Source organism: Phalangium opilio, unplaced genomic scaffold, assembly GCF_054372755.1.
Source record: "Phalangium opilio isolate 3A_F unplaced genomic scaffold, DU_Popi_V2 ptg000089l_1, whole genome shotgun sequence".
NCBI lineage: Eukaryota > Metazoa > Arthropoda > Arachnida > Opiliones > Phalangiidae > Phalangium > Phalangium opilio.
This window is the reverse complement of record NW_028324194.1, coordinates 7,774,288-7,799,182: the sequence shown is the minus strand read 5'-3', so window position 1 is coordinate 7,799,182 and position 24,895 is coordinate 7,774,288. Positions and strand designations below refer to the sequence as shown.

Genomic DNA, 24,895 nt, shown 5'->3' with positions numbered 1-24,895 from the left:
GTGACAATCGTGACACGGGATGTAGAGCGTGCAACGGAAATTTTGTTAACAGGAAGGCAGGGCGTTACGCGATTGGTCAGAGGTGCTTATTTCAAATTTATCCATAAAATCTGAACCTAATTTGAATTTTAAAATCAACTGGAGACTGCACATCCTGGATGTTTGACTATTCAGCCTCAGAGTGGTCTTATAAAGAGTGGAATAATCGATTAAAAATCACTCGATTTTCCACGTCACCTTCCAAAAACTGAATTGCATTAAACTTCCTATAAGTTAAAAGAAGTTGTTAAACCTTTATTTAACTTAAATGTAAACTAAATATATTCATGATGCATGATTAATAATAAATTAAATGTTAATTGCGTTTATTTAGGTTTTAAATTCATCAAGGATGATGGGGGAAGGATGCGAAAATTGAGAGAAATCTGCGCGCTAACTGTGGAACGGCTCAGGTTGGGTGGGACGGAAAAAAATGGGGGAGGAATAGTCGGACGCATTGGTAATTGGTCAAGAACGGATACAGACGAACCAATTACAATTAAGTCCTACTATACCTCCCCCATTTTTGGTGTCCAACCCAACCTTAGCCGTTCCACAGTTAGCGCGCAGATTTCTCTCAGTTTTCGCATCCTCTCCCTTGAATTCATATTAGAATTTTGAACTACTTGAGTCCGCGAGATATTGCAACCGATTTGAACTCCCAACACGGATTCCCATTCTCTTAAAGTTGCGTTTACACTTTTAAACCGTTTCTAACAGTTTTGAAAAAGGTGGAAATGTAGCATTTTGACCTTAACCACAGAGTTATTTGATTAGAAAATGGAAATAGAATTAGGCCTTTCCAAAACGATCGAAAACCGTTTCAAAGTGTATAGCGTTAACGCGACCCGAGTGAAGTTCGCTTGAACTTGAGAATTGTTCGCAAATAACGCAACAAAATAATTTCAAAATCGTAAGTTATTTTTGAAAACTTCACAGTGTCTTTGCATTTAGCTACGGAATGTTTCTTTATTTACAGTTTTAGAAAAGGCGTTCAGTTTCTTTGGCACAAAATATTCTTAAAATCAGTCTTCTCAGGTAATTAATGTAGAATCAACTTTCGATGACTTCACTTTGTTCAAATATGAGTTATCCGTTCTTGTCTGATTTCTCCTCGATGCGCGCTCGGCACCGTGTTTTGAGGTCTGAATGAAGAGGGCGCCTGTGACCGACCTGCGCCCCCATCTTCCGTCGATAAATTGCTTGGGCGAGTCGCCCGGAACGACGGCAAAGGCCTAAGTAATAAAAATATATCGTTTAAGACAAAGAAAAGTTCTTGAAGTAACTTCGCGTAGATGGACAAGTGCTCTAGTTCAATGTTTCCCAAGAATATTCAAAGGGCACATCTGTGAATATTATAAATATATTTAGTAATATATAGACTTCTTCTGCTTGGAATCTTAAAGAGGCCATAGACCCCGCAATAATATCTGATTGAAGTTAAGGGGAAGGGCTTAAAACGTTGTTAAATCACCCGCCCTCATTCCTCGCGTTTCATTGGATATTCACCCTAGGTTTACTCCTTAACACAACGCGATGATATCTTCTTTACATTCGGGTTCAAAGTGGATACGTCGATAGTTACGTCAATTTCGCCCCACAGCGTTTGGGAAACAATGAAATAAAGGCGATATGAAAATGATTGTCTTTGTTCACGTGTTTACCCTCGCTGAATATTATTGGTCTCTCTGTTGGAATGGGCGGACTGGGAGGTGACAGCGATGCCGTTGGGTCTATTCAAGGAGGTACAGACGTTCGAGTCCATACTGCATGAACTCCTGATTTCCCGGTAAGGTGGCGGTGGTTCAGAATGGTTTAGAGGACAGTTCATATGAGCGTTCCTCATGGCTAAAAATTACAACTCTCGTGAAATTTTTTTAGTTTGGCTAAAGGTATAGTAGCATCACAAACCTAACAACACTATCGGGTTAAAATAAAAACAGCGTGTCATTTGGTGCAGTAGTAATGTCAGAAGTATATAGATATAAAAACCAAAAGTACACTTTCTTGAAACTTGCTCGCGCCGTGTAATATGAGAAGCCCAGCCTCCTTTATCCCAGAATAGTGTCAAAACCCCTCTGCGTATGATTACCTTCCCGACCGTGGCACAGGGAACAAGCCATGAATAGGCTCATGAAGTAGCAGAAGATTCTAGCTCTAGTACCAAAAATTAATGTTTGGATCACCAGCATCACGTAATACTTTCTATAAACCTATGACGTCAAGAAGCTCTAACCTAATTGGATAGTTCCTGTAGGCGGTTTAGTGGAAGGTAGTTTGCTTCTCAGTTTACATGTAGTTTACAGTCAAGCAGGAAATTGTTTATGATGTGCACTTTTGTTTCAAAAATCTATATACTTTTGGTAATATTATAATAATTTTATGAAACTTGTAGAAAGTTAAAAGCGGCTAATACAACCTGCGCTTGCACATAAATTTGGTAGATTTGGGTGCTACTATTTAACAACTTAATTTAATTTCACCTCTGGATAATTCTTGGTTGTTTGGCGGGAAGGCGGCGAAAGTGTCATCTATGACGTAATCTCCTCGGTCTTGAATGTCTCTGGGAGCGCCATGTTGTTGGCCGTTCATCTCCATGTGTACGTCCAAGGGAGAGGGAACGCAGCCGTTCTCACCACCTGCTCCTCCTCCACCGCTGAAGGCGTACATGTTGGCCACGCCGCTACCCGAACTACTGCTGCAATGCATTTGGTACAATGGACCTGCATTGACATTAAAAATATTTATAAAAATAACCATAAGATTGAAAATCACGGACTTTTATCAGGGGTTTCTGATAAACGCTGCACTTTATAGGGATTGGCCACTTTCTTTCACAACCCGAGCTGGATGTTAAAAATCCAAAGCCTGTTCGTGTCAAGAATTTTGTAACGCCAAAGACAGACCCAAAGTCGGTTCTTTCCCAGTCCTCTAAGGGTTTCAAGTATCCATGAAATCTCGTGCTCGTGCACATTCACTTATTACGTGCGCTTTGGTTTATTATTACTGAGAGCTTGTCCGGAAGTGACGTAGGTCATAGATTCTAGTAAAGCGACGCCTGGTGAGGCGCTGTCAAAGGCTTAGTAATTCAGAGAAAATAGTAAGATGGACTGCAAAATTAACAGTGTCGTAAATTCTCGCTTGTCGTTCTCGAACTATAGCTCGAGCTGTAAGTCTCTAGCATTACGAAGTTTAGGTAGTGTCATACTTATGGAACATATCTTATAAACTTATGTTTGTACATAACCATATGAAACTAAAAATGGGAAAATCGATATTTTGAGGTCGACCTCAGCGCCATCTACCAGACGGAAGTTAAAATTACGAAATTTTAAGATTAAATGTTAATTTTCGGCGACTCTTTCCGACGAGGCGGTTTTAAGCCACGATTTTTTAGAGAGCGGCCAATCTCTATATAGGACAGCGTATCTTGAAGACTAACCGCCATTGATTGCCGCGTGTTGACGCTTCCTCTTCATGACGCATCGGCGACACAGCAGGCACGAAGCCACGGTCACCAGTACTACCAGAATCATACATCCCAAGACGATGCCCAAAAGTGTCGTTTGGCTAAGAAAATATTACGAAAAGTCACACACAGAATTAATTTGGGAACTTCTGATAAGAAAACAAAGGAATAATGGGCTAAGATAGCAGGTTAAATTAAATCAGACGGAGCTGATTATTTATGCATCATAACCTTATTTAAGCTACAGATTTCCTTGCCAATATATTTTGAGATTTAATTTAAATGTATTTATGCTTAGCTCATGGATATGTATAAATATTGCGAATTGGGTAGCAATTCACTTTATTACCTTCCACAAGGCATTTTGCTTATTCGGCCATGGAAGAGATGGCCAGGTTTTTGGGCTAAGTTGAGAATCCATAATTTGATGATACCATAAGAAAATAATATATAGCTCCAAATTTGGAAGCAAATGCTGTAATATGAAAATGCACTACGTTTCATACTTATACTATATATTATTTCCTTATGTTATTTATCAGCTATATTTTCTAACAATAAATGAAGGGAGCCTTCTTCGATAATGTTACAATGCATATTTCAATATCAGGAAGTCAATCAAATTTTTTATCTTAGTTTGTTAAAATGCCTTTAAAGGGAGGGTGAAGTGGAAAATCAAGTGATTTTTTATCGATTCATCATCTAATTATAAGACCACTCTGCATGGTGAAAGATTCAGGAAATACTTCCGAATGATTTTAAAATTCTAATTAGGTTTCTATTTTAAGAATAATCACGATTGTCACATCGCGCGCAAATTTTATCAAATCTCGCCATAAATTTCGTTCGACACGGAGCGTGCCACGAGAATTTTATTAATAAAAAGGCAGGACGTTACGCGATTGGTCGGAGGGGGATACTTCAAATTATTCTTAAAATCGGAACCTAATTTAAATTTTAAAATCATTCGGAGCTGGTATTTCCTGAATGTTTCACTGTGCAGACTGGTCTTATAATTAGTAGAAGAATCGATAAAAAATCACTTGATTTTCCACTTCACCCTCCCTTTAAACAATTGTTACTCTATTAGCGGTGCGGCAATCCTGTCTTCGTCTCGTTGCGTGCAGCAATACTTGTGGTTAGAGGTGCCGCAACAATAGACTGTCTGTTCACCCAAAGTGGGGCAATAAAAACCGGTATTCCATTTGCCGAAAGAGTCCGTGTAACCCGAACAGTACTGGTTACCAAGAACTAAGAACAGAAAAAGAAAATCATGAAGAACATCTATATATCTATATAAATCAAAGTCCTGACTGACAGACTGACTGATAATCAACGCCCAGCCCAAACCGCTTGCCCTAGAAGGCTGAAAATTTGCAGGAACGTTACTCATAAGTAGTAGGCATGTACTAAGAAAGATTTCCCCCAATCCGCCCCGATCTTAATAAATGGCGCCCAGAAATGTAAAAAATCTTCTCTATGCAACAAAGTTCACGCGTTTTAACCGATTTCGCAAATATTTAGTACACTGGTTTCCTTTAACCTATAGACGGGCTGAAAGGTCTTTCGGGTTCGATTTGTTGCCATCTTTTTAAATGGCGGCCAAAAACTTAAAAACCCTTTTTTATGAAATAATGTCCGCGTGAAAAGTAATGAAATAATGCATCCCTAGGGGCTGACGGGCAACGCCGATTGCCTTCGCTCCTAGGGTGCTACAAAAATATTAGTCGAATCAGTAAAATCTACCCATTCTTGGTATACCATTTCGATGGAAGTTCTTATTACACGCGAGCGACGCCGCGGGTAACAACTAGTACACATATATAAGAAAATCGTGTGCACTGCCTATTCCCGTGCTTTACACTAACTATATCACTAAATAACTGGTTATCAGCCCATAACTCCGTTCGTTATGAAGGTACTGACTGATTGGCCTATAATCAACACCCAACCGGGTTCTTTCGCTGATATAGGGCATAGTTATGTTTAGATTTAAAGAAATTTTGTATACCTTCGTGGTCTTGGTCTTGAAGTCCACCGATTTCCACCATAATGATGGACACTAGCGCTAGTAGATTGACAATCTGTAACGAAACCAACAACGACAACATGAAGATAAAAGCAAGCGACAATTTAATGAAACTAAAACACCATTCGTTTTTCCAAAACGCACCCCTGCGCCCATCAGTGGATGTATTTGGTACGTATGAATTATCCATGTGATAATAAATATGGTTCAGGTTCAAATAATCAAAATGCCTGTTTGAGGCGCTATTTTACAAGATGTCTGCCCAAAATATATCAAGATGGCCGCTGATTTTTACCAGCTCTATTTGCCATAAATAATGTAAGAATAAAAAGTATGACAGTCAATGAAATGCGTTAATGAAGTTGCTTTTTCTATTAAAACATATTGCCCTTTAACCAAATTGTTTGTCAAATCTTGGTAGAAGCTACCAATGGTGGGACGTAGCCCATACAAATAAAAATGAAATAACATGTCAGAATGTGAATAGGAAAACTGATGTGTTCACTTTTAGCTGCTTCTGGTTATAAGACGACAATCTATATCTTTTTAGGGGTTAGGTATTGATTTTCCAAATGTAAATACCGTTCGTAATTCCTTAAGATAACCAGATAGCAGCAGCGTCGCGTTTTCCAAAACTGTACATCCCATTTGAAGTCAAGCTTCCGTAGACCGTGCGCGTCAATGAACGTTTCCCAGACTACCTTGCGATTCGGTAGCAGCGTAACAATACTGTCCCTATGAGCAAAGCTATGAGGCAATTTCGAAAATATTTTCTCATTTTATTTGTGCGCAAACTATACCTTATATTTTTAAGACACAGAGGGCGAATGAATCGTACAACCCTACCGATTTGCGAAGGATGCTGGGAGGATATAAAGCCAGAGAGAATTTATAATAGGGAGTGGAAACTGAGGGATATTATGTAGCTCAAAAATCACGTGATCAACAAAAGTGGCCAGGTCTATTTCCGGTATAATTTTTGTGGCCCCTCCCTCTAGAATGTTGCGGGAGGGTCTAGGGGAGATGGACACTACCATTTTAATAACTCCGAAATCGCCAACCCTTATTGGGTAATTGTACAACCAACAGTGATTGAGGGCAAACTTTAAAATTAAAGGAGAGTCATGTGACCGGAAATTTACCTCGCCAATTTTAGCGTCGCAGCCTACTTGTTTGAGCTACATTGTATTTAGCACTGTCAACGGCAAGAGCTTCTACTCCCTATTATAATTTCTCTCTGATAAAGCTAAGGTAAATAAATATTGGAAGATCGCTAAAAATAGCGAAATTCAACGTAAATTTGTTATTGATTTTAAACCACGATGAGATAGTACGCCCCTATGAAATTGCAAGGCGAAAATGCGTGTAACACTTTCGTATGAGTTTCTCAAGAATTTTCAGTTTGTTTTGTGGAGCTCGAAAGAGCGCCGTCTATCGATTTGTAGATACAATCTTCGAGGAGGCGAGAAAAATGTTCGGACTCGGAACAAAGGCAGCTTTGGCCGACGAAAAGAGAGATTAACTTCCGCTTCCGGATTCAGCCCAAGAGAGAAAATGAATTTCCGGACTCCAATTCGAGGGATCTCACATTTACGACATCTTATATAAATTTGGGAAACTTGTTTGTTTGTTTGTGCAGTCACAGTTCCTTAATTTAAGAATTTGACCAAACTGCATCATGCTTGATATTAGTAGCACTAGGGGACGGTTCAATGGAAGTGGTTCCGTTGAGTTCTTCTCAAGGCTGGGTCCGCGAACGCCTAGTTTTACCTTGGAAGAGGGAAGTACTTCCCTCTTCCAAGGTTTTACTATTAACCCATTACTATAAGCATCAATTTTATGAATTTTGAAAGTTTAAAAAACAATGTGTGGGGAAAGAATATTTAGTGTTTAAATTCCCGGTTTCATGTAAAACACCCAGGCAGCACAGGGTAGCTAAGGTTATAAGTTCATGAACATAAGTTATGTTCAAGAAAAGTAGTCATTGAAAAATAGCAAAATATAGAGAGTAAAAATGCAGCGTTGAATCTTGGAGCAAAAAGGTTTATACTGGGAAAGCATACTCTATAGCACTGATACTAGAGAGCCCTTCCCATACATGGCTAAATTCCAACCGATTAAGGAGGTCTACTGGTAGTCATGTGACTCGGAAGAACTTGGGCCTTGGGCTTCGATTTTTCCATTGGTATCATTTTAATTAGCGCGATCAATTCAAATATGGTCAGGGAAAATACAAGCACAGTCGCTATAACGGTTGGAAACGATTTCAAAGTATCTAGTGAAAACGGAGCTTTAATTTTAGGGTGACGTGTCCAACTCCTTCTTTGTCGACTTTCGGAGCCAAATGAGAAAATGTATGAGAGTCAGGCTGCTGCACCCTTAACGGAGTATAGGTAGTGAGCGCCTCTTTTATTTGAACTTCGTGGCTTTTGCTCGCAGAAGGTTCAAAACGGCTTTAAAACAAAAACGATATAAGAGCTGAATTCAAAATAATATGAGCGTGTTCTGTAATAAAGTCAAGACAAACTTATGATTCTGAAAGTGCACAGTGATAATGAGTCAATTTCCCAATTATTCCAAACTGAATGATTATTGTAATAACAAGAAGTGATATCTTGTTTATTAGGGAGAAGGTATAAATTCGCCACATTTCTAGCTCTTCATCTCCAGTCCAAACGTAGGTCCGGAGATTTCCCGGCCTCTAAATTACAACCAGCGTCTCATTGGTTCTTAAAAACTCACGTCAGCGCGACGCGAATGATGACGAAAATTAAAGTCGTATTTTCCAACTGAGTAGAGGCAAAATAGCCCGGCATCCTTTTACGTCCCCCCTTGTATTTTGAAAGGGGGACTAGGACCATGGTGTGCGAATACTTGGGCATCTTATACCTTCTAGATATTACTTCTTGGTAATACTATACGATAATGTTCATTAAACGTGGTTTGATGTTATTGACATTGAGGTTTACATAATATTTCATCATTCTAGTTAATTCCTATGCCTAATTAATTATTGAATTTGAAGTTGTTTGAAAATGCTAGGTTCCAAAAAAAAACCAAACGAATAATGTAGATATTTCCTATTCAGAGTTGAGTTTCTACATACAAAACTCTTCTCTAGTATCATAAGTTTATAAGATATGTGCCAAAAGTATGACACTACCTATACTTCCTAATGCTAGAGACTTACAACTCGAGCTAGTTCGAGAACAACAAGTGAGAATTGACTACACTCGGTTGATTTTGCAGTCCATCTTGATATTTAGTCTGTACTAAGCCTTTGACAGCGCCTCACCAGGCGTCGCTTTACGAGAGTTCATGACGTTTCACCGACGTCACTTCACTACAAGCTCTCACTAACCAGTGACAAACTTATGGAACATATCTTATGAAGTTATGCTAGTTTAAAATAGAGAACTGAGTTACTGCATTTTAGACTCAAGATTTTTGCAAAGGTCTTAAACGATTTAAATTTTCCATAAGTCTATGTTTTAATAACTTCATAAGTTGGAATGGCCTGAAACCGGCCGAGTTTGAGATGTCTTTACTTCCTAGGTTTAAATTGAATATTCTCCATGCTGACTTATGGGGTCATGCGCGATAGACTTATGCGGTTAGGTTATGCCAAGGCACGAGGGAATTTCGCCAGCTGAGATCCAAGTTGAGAATTTCATTAACTTAGAAATTTAAAATGGCGTTGGTAAAAAGCCCATGAAGTTAACGCCGTAGAAAAAGAATTTGCCGCAGCCATTTTCCTTGCCGAAATTGATTTTTCTTTCAGTCTTGAAAGATATCCTTATTACCTTTGAAGTGAATTTTAAATCGAGCCCTTTCAGCTTGCAACGATCCTACATTTTTGTAATAGAAAACGAAGCCATGACCCTCTAGCCAGCCAATCAGCAACATTTTGAGTTTAATACGCATTTTCTTTTTTGAGAGCAGATAGTTGCAAGGCTGAATAAAACAGCTTGAAAAGTATTATCGTACTCAATTTGACTGCTCCGTGATCGCTCGCTAAGTAATTTCGTCATAATATATGACAAAACGCGGCTATCGTTCTCAATAATATTAGGGCTCTGCTAGCCTTGAAATTTTGGTTTCGAGCATTGAAAATTTCTCTTATCGAGTAACGAGTCGAGCGTTGAGTACTCGAATCAAGTATCGAGTAATTGGAAAATTTGTTTCGAGTATTTATCGAGTAATTGGGATTTTTTTTGTGAAGTATTTCCACACTTTCTGTTAAATATTTACCTCTCCAACGACGACGACGTCACGGAGAGGTATTACACTGGACGTGTCTGTGTGTGTGTTTGTTACCGCGTTCGCAGTTGGCAAATCGGAGCAAAAGTGGTCGCAGAAAGCAATTTTTGGCTTCTACTCCCATCTTTAGGATTAAGAAGTAGGCGGCGAGCGTCTAGGGTTACGAGAAAGGTCTAGCTTCCCAATGGCAGAGCTTCCACTAAAAGCTCACGCAATCTTTTATTTATCGCCTTATATACCCTAAATTTCAAAGAATTGTTAAAGAGGCGTACCCTTGAATTCAAACGTCAACAATAGCTAGGTTTAAAATGATTTTAGAAATACGGTTTCTTAAAACGACTTAAATAGAATTAAGTTAAAATACTGACGATTAAAATAATTAATATTAATTATATTTATTTTAATTATTTATGAAAAACCTCTTAATTAAGTCTCGACTCGGAGAGGTTTATTTTGCTTTCCCAACTTGTTAAAACAATTCACGTGCCAAGCCAAAGGCTTCACGTAGAAAAGATGTATTGAGATTAATTAAATTTTGGGAAACACTGATGTAAAGCGATTAAAAAATCATTTTCTGGACATTCCATTCCGCCTTTAAGAGGAAATAATTAGTAGGGTAAAGTCCTAATTACGAGGCTTTAATTACAAAGTACAAGTTTATATCCAAAATCGTGGTTAATTACGGCTTAACGCGTAGCAGTGCGCGTACGCTCGTAAACATTGTAAAATTCTTAAAACGGAAGAAAATTGTACTAAAAATTGCACCTAATTTGGAATTTTATGGTTCGTTGTAGCCATATCCCATTTACGAAGCGTGTGTTTATTATCAAAATACAAGTAAGTTCTTTGAAAGAAATGATCCCCAACAGAAGTTAATTAACTGGAAGATCTTATCACAACCAAAATTACTGGCTTTAAACTGATAATGAGAATATACCACAAGGAGCGGCAGATTAAGCCTTGGCAAATTCTTTAAAAAAATATGCCCTAAATATTTAAGAGAACCAGGCTGATAAATAAGGATTTTTTTAAACTGGTCATTTGTCCAGTAGAGTCAGAGCACTTAATTTTAAAACTGGTTCAAACAATTTTTAAAGTGGAAATCTGTCCAGGCCCCAGGGCCACCACCTTTTTCTCAGCCTGAGGTTAACTACACCCGGACGATTGGTTTATTCGCAATAACTTCACCTCTTATTGGTTGGAATATGTCGTCTGCTTAAAGACTGAAGCCATTTTAGATCCAATCAGTCTTAACGCGTTACCAATTTAATTTTGTTTTTTTAGTTGAAATTTTGTATGATTCTTACCATGAATACGTAGACTTATTCTACTTGGAATATTTAATAGCATCTGATTGAAGGTAAGGGGAGGGCTAAAACCCGCTCCTCCTTCCTGGAGTTTCATTGGCTCATATTCAACCATATAAGACAACCGTCGACCCTAGGTTTACTCGTTCAAAACACGCAAAGAGTACTTGTTTACATTCGGGTTCGGCGCTCATTGGTCGCGTTAGTCGCGGCACAGGTCGCTAGCTAAGTCAATATCAGCGACACGCGCTCTCAAATACACTATGCTTCTACACCTCCTCCCCTTTAATTCAAGCACAAAGACCCAAAAAATTACCTGTTTAAGATTCCAAGTGGAAGAAAATTACGTATTCCTTTTCTTACATTAAAACTGTACCAAATAGATTGCGAAAATGTTATTGAATTTATCAGGGATAGATAGACTTTTTTAAGACGGAATGGGTAACAGGGTTATTCGGGTGCGCGTCCTAGTCCACGACCCCCTTACCCGTGACGGAGGGGTATGAAAGAAGAGGCGGGTCTTATTTTCGTTATGACGTTGTATGTATATCCGGGTCAAGTAAACGTCGTCTGCCCGTCGTCTGCTCATTCGTCTGCCAAGTTGGAATGGGCTCGGATTGTAATTTTTGGCATAACATTGTTTAAAAATGGAAGTTACACAAGACATAGGGCTTGCAACTGAAAAAAAACGGGGAAGACCCAAGAAAATTAAAAGTGAGTTAGAATTGAGTAAAAGTCTTCATAGATATTACAGCACGAACAGGTTTTAACCAAACACTAAGCTCACAAATCTCCTGACCATTCACTAAGCCTTGGTTAACTTCATCAAATTCGTTTACAAAATCATGAGGATAGTAGAAATTATTGGCTTAAGAAAGAATTAGCGAACACTTTTCACCTTTACAGATGTACTCCAAATCCAAAACACCGGCACCAAATTCACTAACAACCTTCTTAATTGCTATTAAAAACAATTCCCGAATAATTACCTGGACCCTCGCATTTAGACGGCTCCATTTTGAACCCCGGTGAAGACGCTTATCTGTACAACCATAGCCCACTCGATCCGCGCGCTATAGCTATAGCGCGAGCAGCTTGCGTCGTGACGCGCGTGATCGAGTGGGCTATGGTACAACGCAAGAGGGGTCGTAGTCATGGCGACCGAGGTAAACAGGAATTACGTATTTTTGGCCCTCCCCGTCAGCAACGTCACCAATACGTAGTTTTTGTGAGCCAATAAGATAATTTAATTTTTTGGTTACGTGTTGAAGGAAGGGACTATATACTCGTCTATGAGTCGGACTGAAGTAAAGGTCAAACATTGTTTATTCCGTCTTAAAAAAGTCTATCTATCCCTGAATTTATAATCTAACGTTGCAGGCCAATAATCTGACGTTGGAATCACGTGACTGGCTGGGCGAAACTAGAAGCTCTTAATCTCAGAATTAATAAATAACGCTTAATCGTAATAATCAACTCCTCTGTGTATATTCTCTTTGGTTTGACGACCGTTCTTGGTGCTAACGTGGGTTGTTCTGATGATTTCGAGCTTTTGAGATAATTTTCAGCGAACAATGCCTCTCATTGATAAGCGACAACCTCCCACACAACAATAATTTGGCGGGCAATCTGGAAGCCTGCGCAGTGTAGACCCACTTTATATAAACACTGGAATTTTTCATATTCTATTCTAATTCCAAGAAATTCATAATAGACCGGCCGATCTCACCTATCATATTCGTCATCTACTTAATTTGACAATATACAGGGTGGAACGGATCAGATAAAACAATTATTTTGAGTACATTTTCGTTGTACTATTTGTAAACTTAGCCCCGTCATACGTCGATTATTTGGGTTTCACATTTATTATATCATAAGTTAATAAGATGTTTCATAAGTATGACACTACCTATACTTCGTAATGCTACTGAGAGACTTACAGCTCGAACTAGTTCGAGAACGACAAACGAGAACTGAAGTCCTAAAGTCGGTTTATTTTGCAGGACTTCGATCTTCCTATTTAGTCTGCATTACTAAGCCTTTGACAGCGCCTCACCAGGCGTCGCTTTACCTCGAATCTATGACGTTTCGTTTAAGTCACTTCATGACAAGCTCTTAGTAACCAGAACATATCTTATGAACTTATGATCATACCTATTGTTTCAGTTATTCTTCAAAAATATGGGACTATATAGGAAATTATGCAAAAAATAAGACTTCATAGGACATTCTGCAAAAATATAGGACTTCATAGGACATTCAGCAAAAAAATATAGGACTTCATAGGACATTCTGCAAAAATATAGGACTTCATAGGACATTCTGCAAAAAAACATAAGACTTCATAGGACATTCTGCAATGATATAGGACTTCATAGGACATTCTGCAATGATATAGGACTTCATAGGACATTCTGCAATGATATAGGACTTCATAGGACATTCTGCAATGATATAGGACTTCATAGGACATTCTGCAATGATATAGGACGTTCTGCAATGATATAGGACATTCTGCAATGATATAGGACTTCATAGGACATTCTGCAAAAAATATAGGACTTCATAGGTCATTCTGCAAAAAATATAGGACTTCATAGGTCATTCTGCAATGATATAGGACTTCATAGGACATTCTGCAAAATTATAGGACTTCATAGGACATTCTGCAAAATTATAGGACTTCATAGGACATTCTGCAAAATTATAGGACTTCATAGGAAATTCTGCAAAAATATAGGATTTTTAGGAATTATAGGACCTTTTTAGGTCTGTCATCTCCGAAGATCCAACTAGAAAACATCGAAACGTTGGACTTCAGCTGATAAAAATGAATTTTATATATTTTTGAACAAATGCTTCTTTTGACGCATTGCATCTCGTATTGGGAATATTTGGAAATAAAATCTAAAATTGTGACTTTTGGAAACTGCGGAATACCAACCAGTAGGTAGAATGAAAAATAGCCAGATGAAAATCCGATTTTTATGGTATTTGAAATGCAAAGAGGCGCTAAAGGCGGAGAGTTCTTTCCGAATTTTATTGTCTTGAACTGTAACAACGTAAGGTGACGCCACAATTTCATCTCTGTAAGGGCCACAACTGGCAAAACAGCTCGTGCAACAAATAGACGAGATGGTTAAGAAGGTAACTAGGGGCTAAGAAAGTGTTTACAGAAAGCTTATGGGACCACAACGTGAAAAACAGAATTTAGGTTACTTTATATGTGGTTGGGGTGAGCTGGGATGGAACTTAAGCCAACCCCTAGCCATTGAGAGTTTTAAGAACGTCCTACTCTAGACCCGTAACATTTTAGCTTAATGATAAACAGCTAATTAAGCATTGAATATGAAATTTTTAATTAAAAAAAATATACATATTGGTGATATTTCCCAAAGACCAGGGAGGAAAGATGTGAGACGGAGTTGTAATGAAAGTCTCCCAGTGTGCCTCACGCACGCCCCTACCCTTCGGTAGGCGATTGTTAAGTGCCGTTGTATTTATATTAGTACTAGCTTCTTTTTTTAAGACACAGGTGGCATCCTTTACGTTTCCGTACCATACGACCCTACCGAAACGCAGAGTATACTGCCAGGAATTCGTTGCTGTAAATGGGGGTACAGAGGCTGCGTTATAGGTATCCAGATTACGCCTCCATCTCTCCCTCCTTTAAGTAAAGACTATTTAGTCCCTTACAACACCAGGCAGCACGAATTGGTTTAGCTAATGCGATATATTAACAGAGAGGGGGGTCAGAACCACGGAGAAACCAGCTTGACTGGAGATGAAAAACCTATGCCCGTTGCAGAGATGTATTGCACCAGAGCTTGGCAGTTTAAAACACCCAGCACACCTCGCGTTAGCATGGGGCCTACCACTCAGGTGGCATCAAGCGGACCAAATAGCGAGATTGTTTTTTACTGTTCACGAATCACTGATACTATGTGGCTTAAAACTGATAGATGGCGCTGTTATCTTAGGCCCAAGTAAACTAAAGCATAGTGGGTAACAGTCTGGGAAATACCAGCAGACTTGCTCTGGTCCAAAACCAGTTTATTAATTGCTTGGACTAGTTTTTTAATTCAAAAACTTGGGGGTTACTGGTCTTCGGGACCAGTTTATTAATTGAAAATTTATAGGAGAACGAAGGCTGGGACCAGTTCGGAGACCAGTTTATTATTTCGGACACTAGGGGAGTAGTTTAAATAATATCCTTATTTCCCAGACTGGTGGGTAACTCATGCTGCCGAGTATGTCACACCATCTTTTCGCCTCCAGTTTTGCTGGTTCCTCCAAGTCAGAACCACCCTATGTTGTAAGGCATTTTTTGAAGGAAATGGACGTCTTTGGTTGACGACAATATTTCATCTTTTCTTCCTTGGTTTATATGGTGGAGGGGGGGGGGTTACGTTTTCAACGAAAGTGGAGGGGAAGAAAGATTTCGGGAGCGATCAATTCATATCTCCCGCAACTACCGTTCTCCTATACATTATCGGTCGAATTCAGGCTCAGAAGCGCTACATTTTGGGCAAGAAATGACTTAAGACTTTCCCGTTTCTAAGTTGGAATTCTCCTACGGGCTCGCTGGCGGCATTCTCGACCCAAAGTCGAGGGGTCACACACTACCCTGAACATTTTTATAAAAATTTTCTTTCATTTTTTATGAAGATAAAGGATTATCTAGGACTATTATCCATGATTATGGGATTAAATTGGACTTTTATCAATGATTATAGGATAAAATAGGACTTTTATCAATAATTATAGGATTATCTAGGACTTTTATCAATAATCATGGGATTAAATAAGACTTTTATCAATAATTATAGGATTAAATAAGACTTGTATCAATAATTATGGGATTAAACAGGACTTTTATCAATAATTATGGGATTAAACAGGACTTTTATCAATAATTATGGGATTAAATAGGACTTTTATCAATAATTATAGGATTAAATAGGACTTTTATCAATAATTATAGGATTAAATAGGACTTTTATCAATAATTATAGGATTAAATAGGACTTTTATCAATAATTATAGGATTAAACAGGACTTTTATCAATACTTATAGGATTAAACAGGACTTTTCTCAATAATAACTTTCCGAAGATTATGACAAACGTGTTGCTTAAGTGATATGCCCCTCGGCAGATGTTCGGTCCTTCTGATTCACGTACACGCAATGGCGACGATGAAAATATTAAGGTCTCAGAATGGACAGGACATATATTGGGAGGAGGGGGGGGGGTAACAGCTGACGACGAACCATTCGGGCCTTTGACTGTTTGACACCCCAGCAAGACCTATCACCGATATTGGTTTCTTACCACCATCCTCTTCACCAATATGGCCACTGTTCGAAGAGATAAGATACCTCTCCTCAGTGACAAAAGACCATAACTACAAACAAGTTCAGTTTTCGACACCTTCTACGAGTTCGGAATATTTAGTTAATCATTCAATTTAACTGGAACCATAAGTTTATTCATAAGATATGCTTCGTAAATTTGTCACTGGTTACAAACTGGAGCTTGTCATGAAGTGAGTGAGGTAGGTCATAAATTTAGGGTAAAGCGATGCCTGGTGAGGCGCTGTCAAAGGCTTCGTTATGCAGACTAAATAGGACCTAGATGGAAGTCCTGCAAAATTAACCACCGAGTGTAGTCTGCAATCCTCGCTTCCGTCGTTCTCCCTCGAACTAGCTCGAGCTGTAAGTCTCTAGCATTACGAAGTATAGGTAGTGACGTCATGCTTATTGAACATATCTTATAAACTTATGCTTGAATGTATCGTCGGTTGACTTATATAGCCGTACGTTAGCATTTCCAAAATTAAAATATATGTCAGAGAAACCATACAGAAACGAAATAGTAAAATTTCAATAAAATATTTATGTCTAATCGAGAGTAGAAGCTAGAAGTAAGTAACGTCTCTTTCTATATTCTGTCTGCATATTCCCTGCTACAGAACTGTTAAGCGAATGTTATACAATCCTGTAACGGGATGGACTTGATTTATTAGCGCACCATTTATGGGGCTATTTGCAAGATCGCGTTTCACCAATAAATAAACCACCGCTTCAGGACTGTCAGATATATCAGTCACTACAGTAAGTACGGTGTCGTGCCTCTGACATATAATGAAGCCTGTTTGACCTTTGGATCTCCAGCTTACATTAAATCGACGGCTGGTATCAGAATACTCTGACTTATAGTTAATCGTGGTAGCCATGTTTTATCTTATCTGTATATTTGTTCATCAAACTACATTGACCAAACTGCCCACTTTGGGATTAGTAACACCAGAAGTAAGATAAGGGACTAGAAGTATCAAGGTAACCAAATTCTTCACTTGGCGAAAGTGACTATTCTTGATAAGACACCAATGGTTGGCCCTCTGGTAGCGGTTTCTGAGTTTCCCCTCCAAAACGTGAGACGCTCGCGGGTGGCGGTAGACGGTCGAACTAGATTCAAGCACCCGCGTCCGTGTTCCGCGGCTTTAGCTTGAGGGGAAGGGGGTAGGAAATTTTTTTGGAACTCGACCAATTTTTTTCTCTCTAGTGTAGACACTCGCGATGGAAGCGGTGGCATAAAATCCTCAAATTTGTTCACTAGTGCCAGGATCTATTACCAATACTAGAGCTCTTTACTTCTAGTCGCTTATCCTTCTTCTGGTAACACTAGGGAAAGGTTTTAGAAGTGATTTGGTTGAGTTCCTCTTACTTGCTTTGGTCCGCGAACCCCTAACCATTTAATCTTATAAGAGCACAGTAAAAATGACATAGTCGGGTATTTAGCTAGTTATTATTATACAACTCATAGTAAATGAAACAGCACTATTTAAAATTGATATTGGTGTTCTTCACAAAGAAACGTGTCGATTAATGAGTCTAAACGGAAACCTTTCTTGGGGGGGTTGGACTTGGTCTCTTAATGGTTCTCGTTTTCGCACCCACGCCTGTTTTTATACGAAAAAAAAACACAAAGGAGTTTCTTGTGGTTTTTCTCAAACCATTTTATTTTCCATCCAGAAACAGTTTGTTGCTTTTCAAAGTTTTAGAATGAACAAAAAAAAGACGGAGAGCGGAGAGAGAGAGAGCCATGTGGCTAAAACAATCGGGTAAAGTGTTTCTTGTTGGGGCCATGCCAAATATACCATATATATTCACAGATACCATAGAGGGACACATCACTCGTGTTTTTTCGTCTACTAGGCTAGTACGGTGCACCATTGAGATCTGTGTTTCCCAAAAAGGTGTTACTTTGAGGTGAGATTTGAAAAAATGCTTGGTGAAATTTTCAGATAAACTTTTAAATGTCGAGTCAGGGTTCAAGAACAAATTGTGTTACCGAAAAATAAAGTGTATGTCACGTGATAGTTTTAAGTCTATTTATTATGTGTGAATAGCCAATGAAACGCCAGGAAGGAGGAGTGGGCGGTTTACAAAGCTTCAAGCCCCTCCCCTTACCTTCAATCAGATATTAGTAGACGGTCTACAGCCTCTTAAAAATTCCAAATAAAATAATACTATGTGTTCCTGTGGTTTCAAATATTTATATTCGAGCTAAGAGATGCGCATTTGAAACTTGGAAAACTGCGCTAGTGAGTAACTCCTCGATAACATCCCAAAATGGAGTCATTTGTTTGTGTGTGCACTTTGCGTCCAGATAGGGTAAACGTAAGAAATATAGGCTTAGATTTTGGAGGGTGCAAAGGCGATTTCGCTGTAATAGGCCGCAAATGGACACCCTAGATCCTTCCATATGTTACCCAATAAGACCAGTGTCACTTTTTGACAATTTACAAATTTGCAAGAAGCTCATAGATATCGGAAACATAATGGAATAAATTTAGACAAATTCAAAGATATTAAAACTGTATATGGATAATTTTAGAGAAACTCATATTTATCAAAAATATGATTGAATAATTTTAGGTTAATTTATAAGTTCATAGATATCAGAAACATATTAATTGAGGGTGATACTTATTGTTAAAACAGTGCGTATGTTTTTGAAATGTAAAATAGAGTAGTGTCGGTAGAGAGGGGAGTAAACTGTGTATCCCTCCCTCTAGGCGCGCTTTTGTAAGAGGGGATACTGTACGCGCCTGGTAGGGGGGATGAAACTGAGCTAAGAGATAGAAGGGTATGACGTTTGCATACGTAGGACTGACATTACTCTATAAACAAAATATTTTTGGAGTTCTGAAGCTTTTGTTACACATTTGAGAGTTGGGGGTTTTGTTGAATATTATTTACGATTACAAGTTATAAGGGGTTATTGAAAAATGGCCGATTTTTTGGTGTTACGTAATTTGTGAACAGCCCCCTTATTGTCGGTCCTTTTTAACAAAATAAAACAAAATAGTCCGATCTGATCTTGAAAAAAATTAGTCTTCCCTATAATCAGTCTCATTTCCAAAAGTAATAACATCCTAATAATATAGTTACAATTTCAGGCACTAATTAAGACCTCCATAATTAGTGTCTATAGAGTTAAATAATAGATCCATTATAGGCTTTACTGTTCACCGCTTCCGTAGAGAATAAGCCAAAGTTACGCCTCTCTTTCTGCCTACATTTGCCGCGCACGTTGCTCGGGTGTAATTAGAGACGAAGAAATTAGTGAGGTAATTACATACTGTGACGGAGAGTCCCATGGGTGGTCCTCCCAAAATTAAAACCGCTAGAATCAAAGGCTATCGTCTTTCCTTAAGAATGGTGGTCAGTTTACAATGCTCGTATCAGGTTCATTGTTATTTTATTGCAAGTTAACCTTTGGGCACCAAAAATACTGCATTTTTTGGAAGTTTAGTTATTAGGACATTTTCAAAGTCATGGAATAATTTTTAGGGATTTAAATCTACCGCATAACGTGGCCTGGTTGAAATCAACCTCACAACATGACCCGGTTGTAATCAGCCACACAACATGACCCGGTTTTAATCTACCACACAACATGACCCTTTTGTAATCTACCACACAACATGGCAGAATTATAAACTTCTGGTTCAAATCTGTCTAACACATAATATGACCTGGTTCAAATCTGTCTAACACATAATATGACCTGGTTCAAATCTGTCTAACACATAATATGACCTGGTTCAAATCTGTCTAACACATAATATGACCTGGTTCAAATCTGTCTAACACATAATATGACCTGGTTCAAATCTGTCTAACACATAATATGACCTGGTTCAAATCTGTCTAACACATAATATGACCTGGTTCAAATCTGTCTAACACATAATATGACCTGGTTCAAATCTGTCTAACACATAATATGACTTCGTTCAAATCTACCCCATAATATAACCTCATAAATCCGCACCACAATCTGCTACATCATAACAGACCACAACAAAATATGACACAGTTCAAATACATTATCCTTTGTGTGGTATTTAAAAAATACCACACAATGTAAAGATAAAAAAATCAGCAAGCAACGTGACCTCGTAAAACTCGAGCACCCCAGCAGCTCAATGCAAGGGTGAAAGGCCTTGCGTAAAACGGGTAGTTGCATGGTTTGTCGGGGAGACACGGGGTAAGGTGGATCTCTCTTAGCCGCGAATCGAAACTGAACACCTTCATGGCTGCCAGCTCGATAGGCCCTGAAAAACTAATGATCGGTATCGGTGCGGCTCTTCAACAGAACAGTACTTGTTCGTAAAATTAGATATACAGAACATACCAAATTTAGGCTCCACTTGGTATATTCTGTGGAACAGGAGATTAAGCCTTGGCTAAGCTTAGGAAAAATTGAAAGCTGAATTTAAAGGGGCAAGAAGCAAATGCACGATCCTGCTTAAGCAGACTACTAAACAGACGACGTGAATCGCTAAGTAAAACAAAGATTTCATCTAGACCTACTTGGAATATTTATCTTTCCATTTTCTGGGCCTTTCTGCTTGAACTAAAGGGGAGGAGCTGTAGAGACCGTCACCCTTGACGTCAGACCTAATGTATTTGAACTTAGAAGCCAAATGAAATTAACGTACCTATCCACCTACCCGAATATAAACAAGTTATCTTCGCGTTGTGTGAACGAGTAGACCTGTATTTTTGAATAGCCAATGAAACGCGAGGAGTGAGTTTAACAACGTATTAAGCCCTTCCCCTTACCGTCAATCAGATATTAGTAAAAGGAGAAGTAAGATGAGACTAGAAGTGAAGGGCTCTAGCATTGGTAGTAGATCATGGCACTAGTGAACAAATTTGAGGACTTTATGCCGCTTCCATCGCGCCTACACTAGAGAGAAAACAATTTGTCGAGTTCCAAAAACATTTCTACCCCCTTCCTCTCAACCTAATGCCGCGGAACACGGACGCGGGAGCTTGAATCTAGTTCGGCCGTCTACCGCCGCGAGCGTCTCACGGTTTGGAGGGAAAACTCAGAAACCGCTACCAGAGGGCCAACCGTTAGTGTGTTATCAAGAATATTCACTTTCGCCAAGTGAAGAATTTGATTAGCTCAGTACTTCTAGTCTCATCTTACAAAGTATATGGCCTCTTAGAGATCCGAAGCAGAAGACATCGATGTATTCCTGGTAGCATGGCCCACGACAATCTCAGGGCGAACATTGCTCGTCAACTCTGTCCCACACCCACATTTACACTACACTATACTCGAATTATCGATTTGCCAAAGAGAGACCTCGAACCCCATAAAGCCCCCTCCCCCCGCCGTGGGGTTCAAAGCGAAAAGAGCGATCCATAGCTAGAACTCAGTCGCAGACGACCAAAAAAAAAAGGGAAGCCTACGGACCTTTGAGTCAGTTTTCCAATCTTTATACGTAATACCTTTGATCTTTAAGCCTTTCTGCTGATTTTACGATTTGGTCAAGTGATCGAAATTTACTGAAGTTATCCTTGTCATATACCCTAGTTGTTTAAACTTATGAATCAAATATAATAATACTCGTAAGTCTGTATGAAACGGTGTAGATTGCGATTTAAACATAAGCAGTAAACTAAGAAGTAGCACTTAGAAGAAAGGTACTTCCGGTGTAACATCATAGGTTATCATGATGCTACCGGGTGGGTAGCCAGTCATCGTTTTGTGCAGGGTTCGAAAAAATCCAGGTTTTATATTAAAACCCAGTATATCGGGTTTTTGTGGGGTTTTATTTGGTTTTTAATGCCGGGTTTGAAAAAATCCGGGTTATATATTAAAAATCCCAGCCTGCCGGGTATTTTATGGGCTTTTATTGGGGTTTTTTATACAGGGTTTGAAAAAACCCGGGTTATATATTAAAAAAAATTCCACCCCACAGGGTTTTATTGGGTTTTTTATGCAGGGTTCGAAAAAAAACCCCGAGTTTTATATTAAAAACCCCAGCCCACTGGGGTTTCTATGCAGGGTTTGAACAAACCCCAGTTTTATATTAAAAAACCCATCCTACCGGGTTTTTGTGGGGTTTTATTGGGTTTTTTATATTTAGCAGTTAAGTGAGTGAATTGTAGTAATTGTCATACTAAAAAAATGTTAAAATGTTTTGAATAAAATAATAAATATTATTAAATAATCCTTTTAAGGTTGAAACAATAAATATCATAAACTGTCTATTAAAAATTTTCAAATTCTATAAAACGATTATGATGATAAAGTTACTCTGCCCTACTAGTTTTGAATGACAAATCAGAAGTTGGTCAGCATACGTATTTCATTGGGTACCATATTTACTGTCGTAATGTTATTTGCGATGAAAGTTATTAGCAACAATTAAATCTACTCGACTGATGAGATTTCAGTGCAAGAGAGAAAATTATAGGAAAAATTTCTAACATGTTTAAAATCAGACTTGTAAAACGTCTCTATAAAGCCGTTTTGAATATCTTAAGAAGCGCCAGCAGTGGGAATACGTTGTATCATAAAACCAAGGAGGGTGCGAAATAAAGCGGGATTTAATTATACAATCACTGCTTTATTAAATTTATATTAATTGAATTCAGCTTAATTGGGCCTCCTCAGTGAAAAATCGTTCGTAACCCAATTAGTTGGTTAGATAAACTAATTTTAGCAGAATTCGAAACAATGAAATTGTTATTCTATTGCAATAAGATTGGGTTTAATTACGAACTAATTGAATTAAAGATAATATTACTATTTTTTCACTCAACTTGGTTAAGCCTTTTTCAGACTAGTGAACCTTTTGACTCAACTAGATAAATCAAAATAAATACAACTATTAAATTTTTTTTCTCACTACAACTATTATGGTTCCTTCAACGTCTATTGACAAGATCGAACTAGTTAACTCAACTCGAGTTGACTCATCTATTTGTATAGTATATTGAAAAGTCCAAAAAAAAAATTATCAACAACTAGACTCGAGTTGACTTACGAAGTTGAGTCAAATTTTATGCAGACTAAAAAGGTCTTCAGTTAAAATAATTACCAATCAACTTTTCTCACTACTAAATATTCTTTCAAAATCTATTCACACAACTCAATCTATTTGAGTAAAAGGGCTATGTTGTAATATCTGAAAAACCCACAAATCAAAATATGGATTGCCTATAAATTGTTCTCATTGCTAACCCGTTTGGCATCTATTTTCACGACTCAACTAGCTTACTCAAATAGAGTTGACTCTTCAATTTAAGTCAAAAAACTAGTTGTAATGCCTGAAAATACCACCAGTCAAAAAAATGGATCACCAATCAATTTTTTCTTTCTGTTAAACTGGTATGGTATCTATTTACAGGACTCAACTAATTCACTCAACAATTCAACTCTTCAATTTGAGTCAAAAAGCTATCATTGTTACAAATTAAAAAATTGTACAAATGAAATCAAGGCACGGAAAATATCCAATCAAAGAGTAAAGAAAAATCAGCTTACCAGTTACCACCACCACGGTTCAGATCTTAATGATTACGAAGTCCCATCATCGGAAGAGGTCACAATTCGGGGTCAATTTCTCCATAAATCACTGACCCTCGTTGAACTGTTTGGTTATCCACTGATCCTAGCTAGTACAACCGAAAATGACTTGAAAAATCACAAAGCCCTGGCCAGTGCGAATTCCCAAGTGTTGACTGGTCGTCTGTAGGTAGGGTTAAAGCGTTTGACGTTGGGTAGCAGTGTCGTTGTGTCTCAGCCGCCTTGGACTGATTGGACTGACTCTTTAAGTAAGCGGAGGTCGATCAGAGCGAGAGAGAGAAAGTAAGTATGGGTTGTTCTGTCCGCTCGGTAGCATCTAGTGAGAGGACAGAGATGGCCGCTAGGGCGACGCGAGCATTCCTACGTCCGATGTCGAGGAGAAGGATCTTGCGTACTTACGTTCCACGCGATGGATAGGAGAGATGCTCAGGATGCGGAGCGGAACTGGAGGCAGTGAGCACGTACGAGGAGGAAGCGGCATGGAGCAAGGAGGATGTATAAAAGAGGAGACTCGTTCTGGAAAGGGGGGGGGGGTAGAAAAACGAGGCAAATACTAATAGACCCAACCCACAAATAAACAAGTTGAATTGGTCTCATCTCCACCTAAGGGATCACGTGACTAACGAAATTGACTGTAGTATCATCTGTCGTTGAGCGACGAAGGTAAATCTCTTATTTTTCTGATTGGATTAGAGTCTGACTCTTGGGGTAAAACAGGTTCTGCGCATGGCAAAATCAAGCCAATCAGGTTATGCCTTTCTCGCCTCAAAACCCGAGAACAAGATCTGAGCCGTTATAAAAATTCAAGATTTGTTGGCGGTGGAGCGCAATTTAGAGGTGTTGTTGGAAACGAGGGATATTCAAAATTAAAAACCGGCTCATGTGG

General features: G+C 38.6%; 1 protein-coding gene across 2 annotated transcripts; it reads right to left on the bottom strand.

Moving 5' to 3' along the window:
* Positions 1 to 982: 982 nt before the first annotated feature.
* Positions 983 to 24,456, bottom strand: LOC149647347 (uncharacterized). 2 transcript variants are annotated; one of them, XM_089850196.1, is made up of 7 exons: positions 23,968 to 24,456; positions 5,520 to 5,592; positions 4,591 to 4,759; positions 3,482 to 3,609; positions 2,523 to 2,762; positions 1,704 to 1,887; positions 983 to 1,274 (listed from the first exon to the last, which is right to left on the bottom strand). In XM_089850196.1, exons 2-7 carry the CDS (start codon positions 5,557 to 5,559, stop codon positions 1,118 to 1,120), a joined length of 918 nt encoding a protein of 305 aa, XP_089706322.1. In that variant the 5' UTR covers positions 5,560 to 5,592; positions 23,968 to 24,456; the 3' UTR covers positions 983 to 1,117. The 2 variants fall into 2 exon arrangements, with proteins under 2 accessions (XP_089706322.1, XP_089706321.1); XM_089850195.1 differs by having other exon boundaries at positions 23,975 to 24,456.
* Between the last annotated feature and the right edge of the window lie 439 nt (positions 24,457 to 24,895).

Coding starts and splice junctions, on each gene's coding strand:
- LOC149647347 (XM_089850196.1), bottom strand. CDS start 5,559: ATGGTGGAAATCGGTGGACTTCAAGACCAAGACCACGAAG. Junction 3,610..4,590: donor ATTGCCGCACCGCTAATAGA/GTAACAATTGTT, acceptor ATATTTTCTTAG/CCAAACGACACTTTTGGGCA. Junction 2,763..3,481: donor ACACGCGGCAATCAATGGCG/GTTAGTCTTCAA, acceptor ATGTCAATGCAG/GTCCATTGTACCAAATGCAT.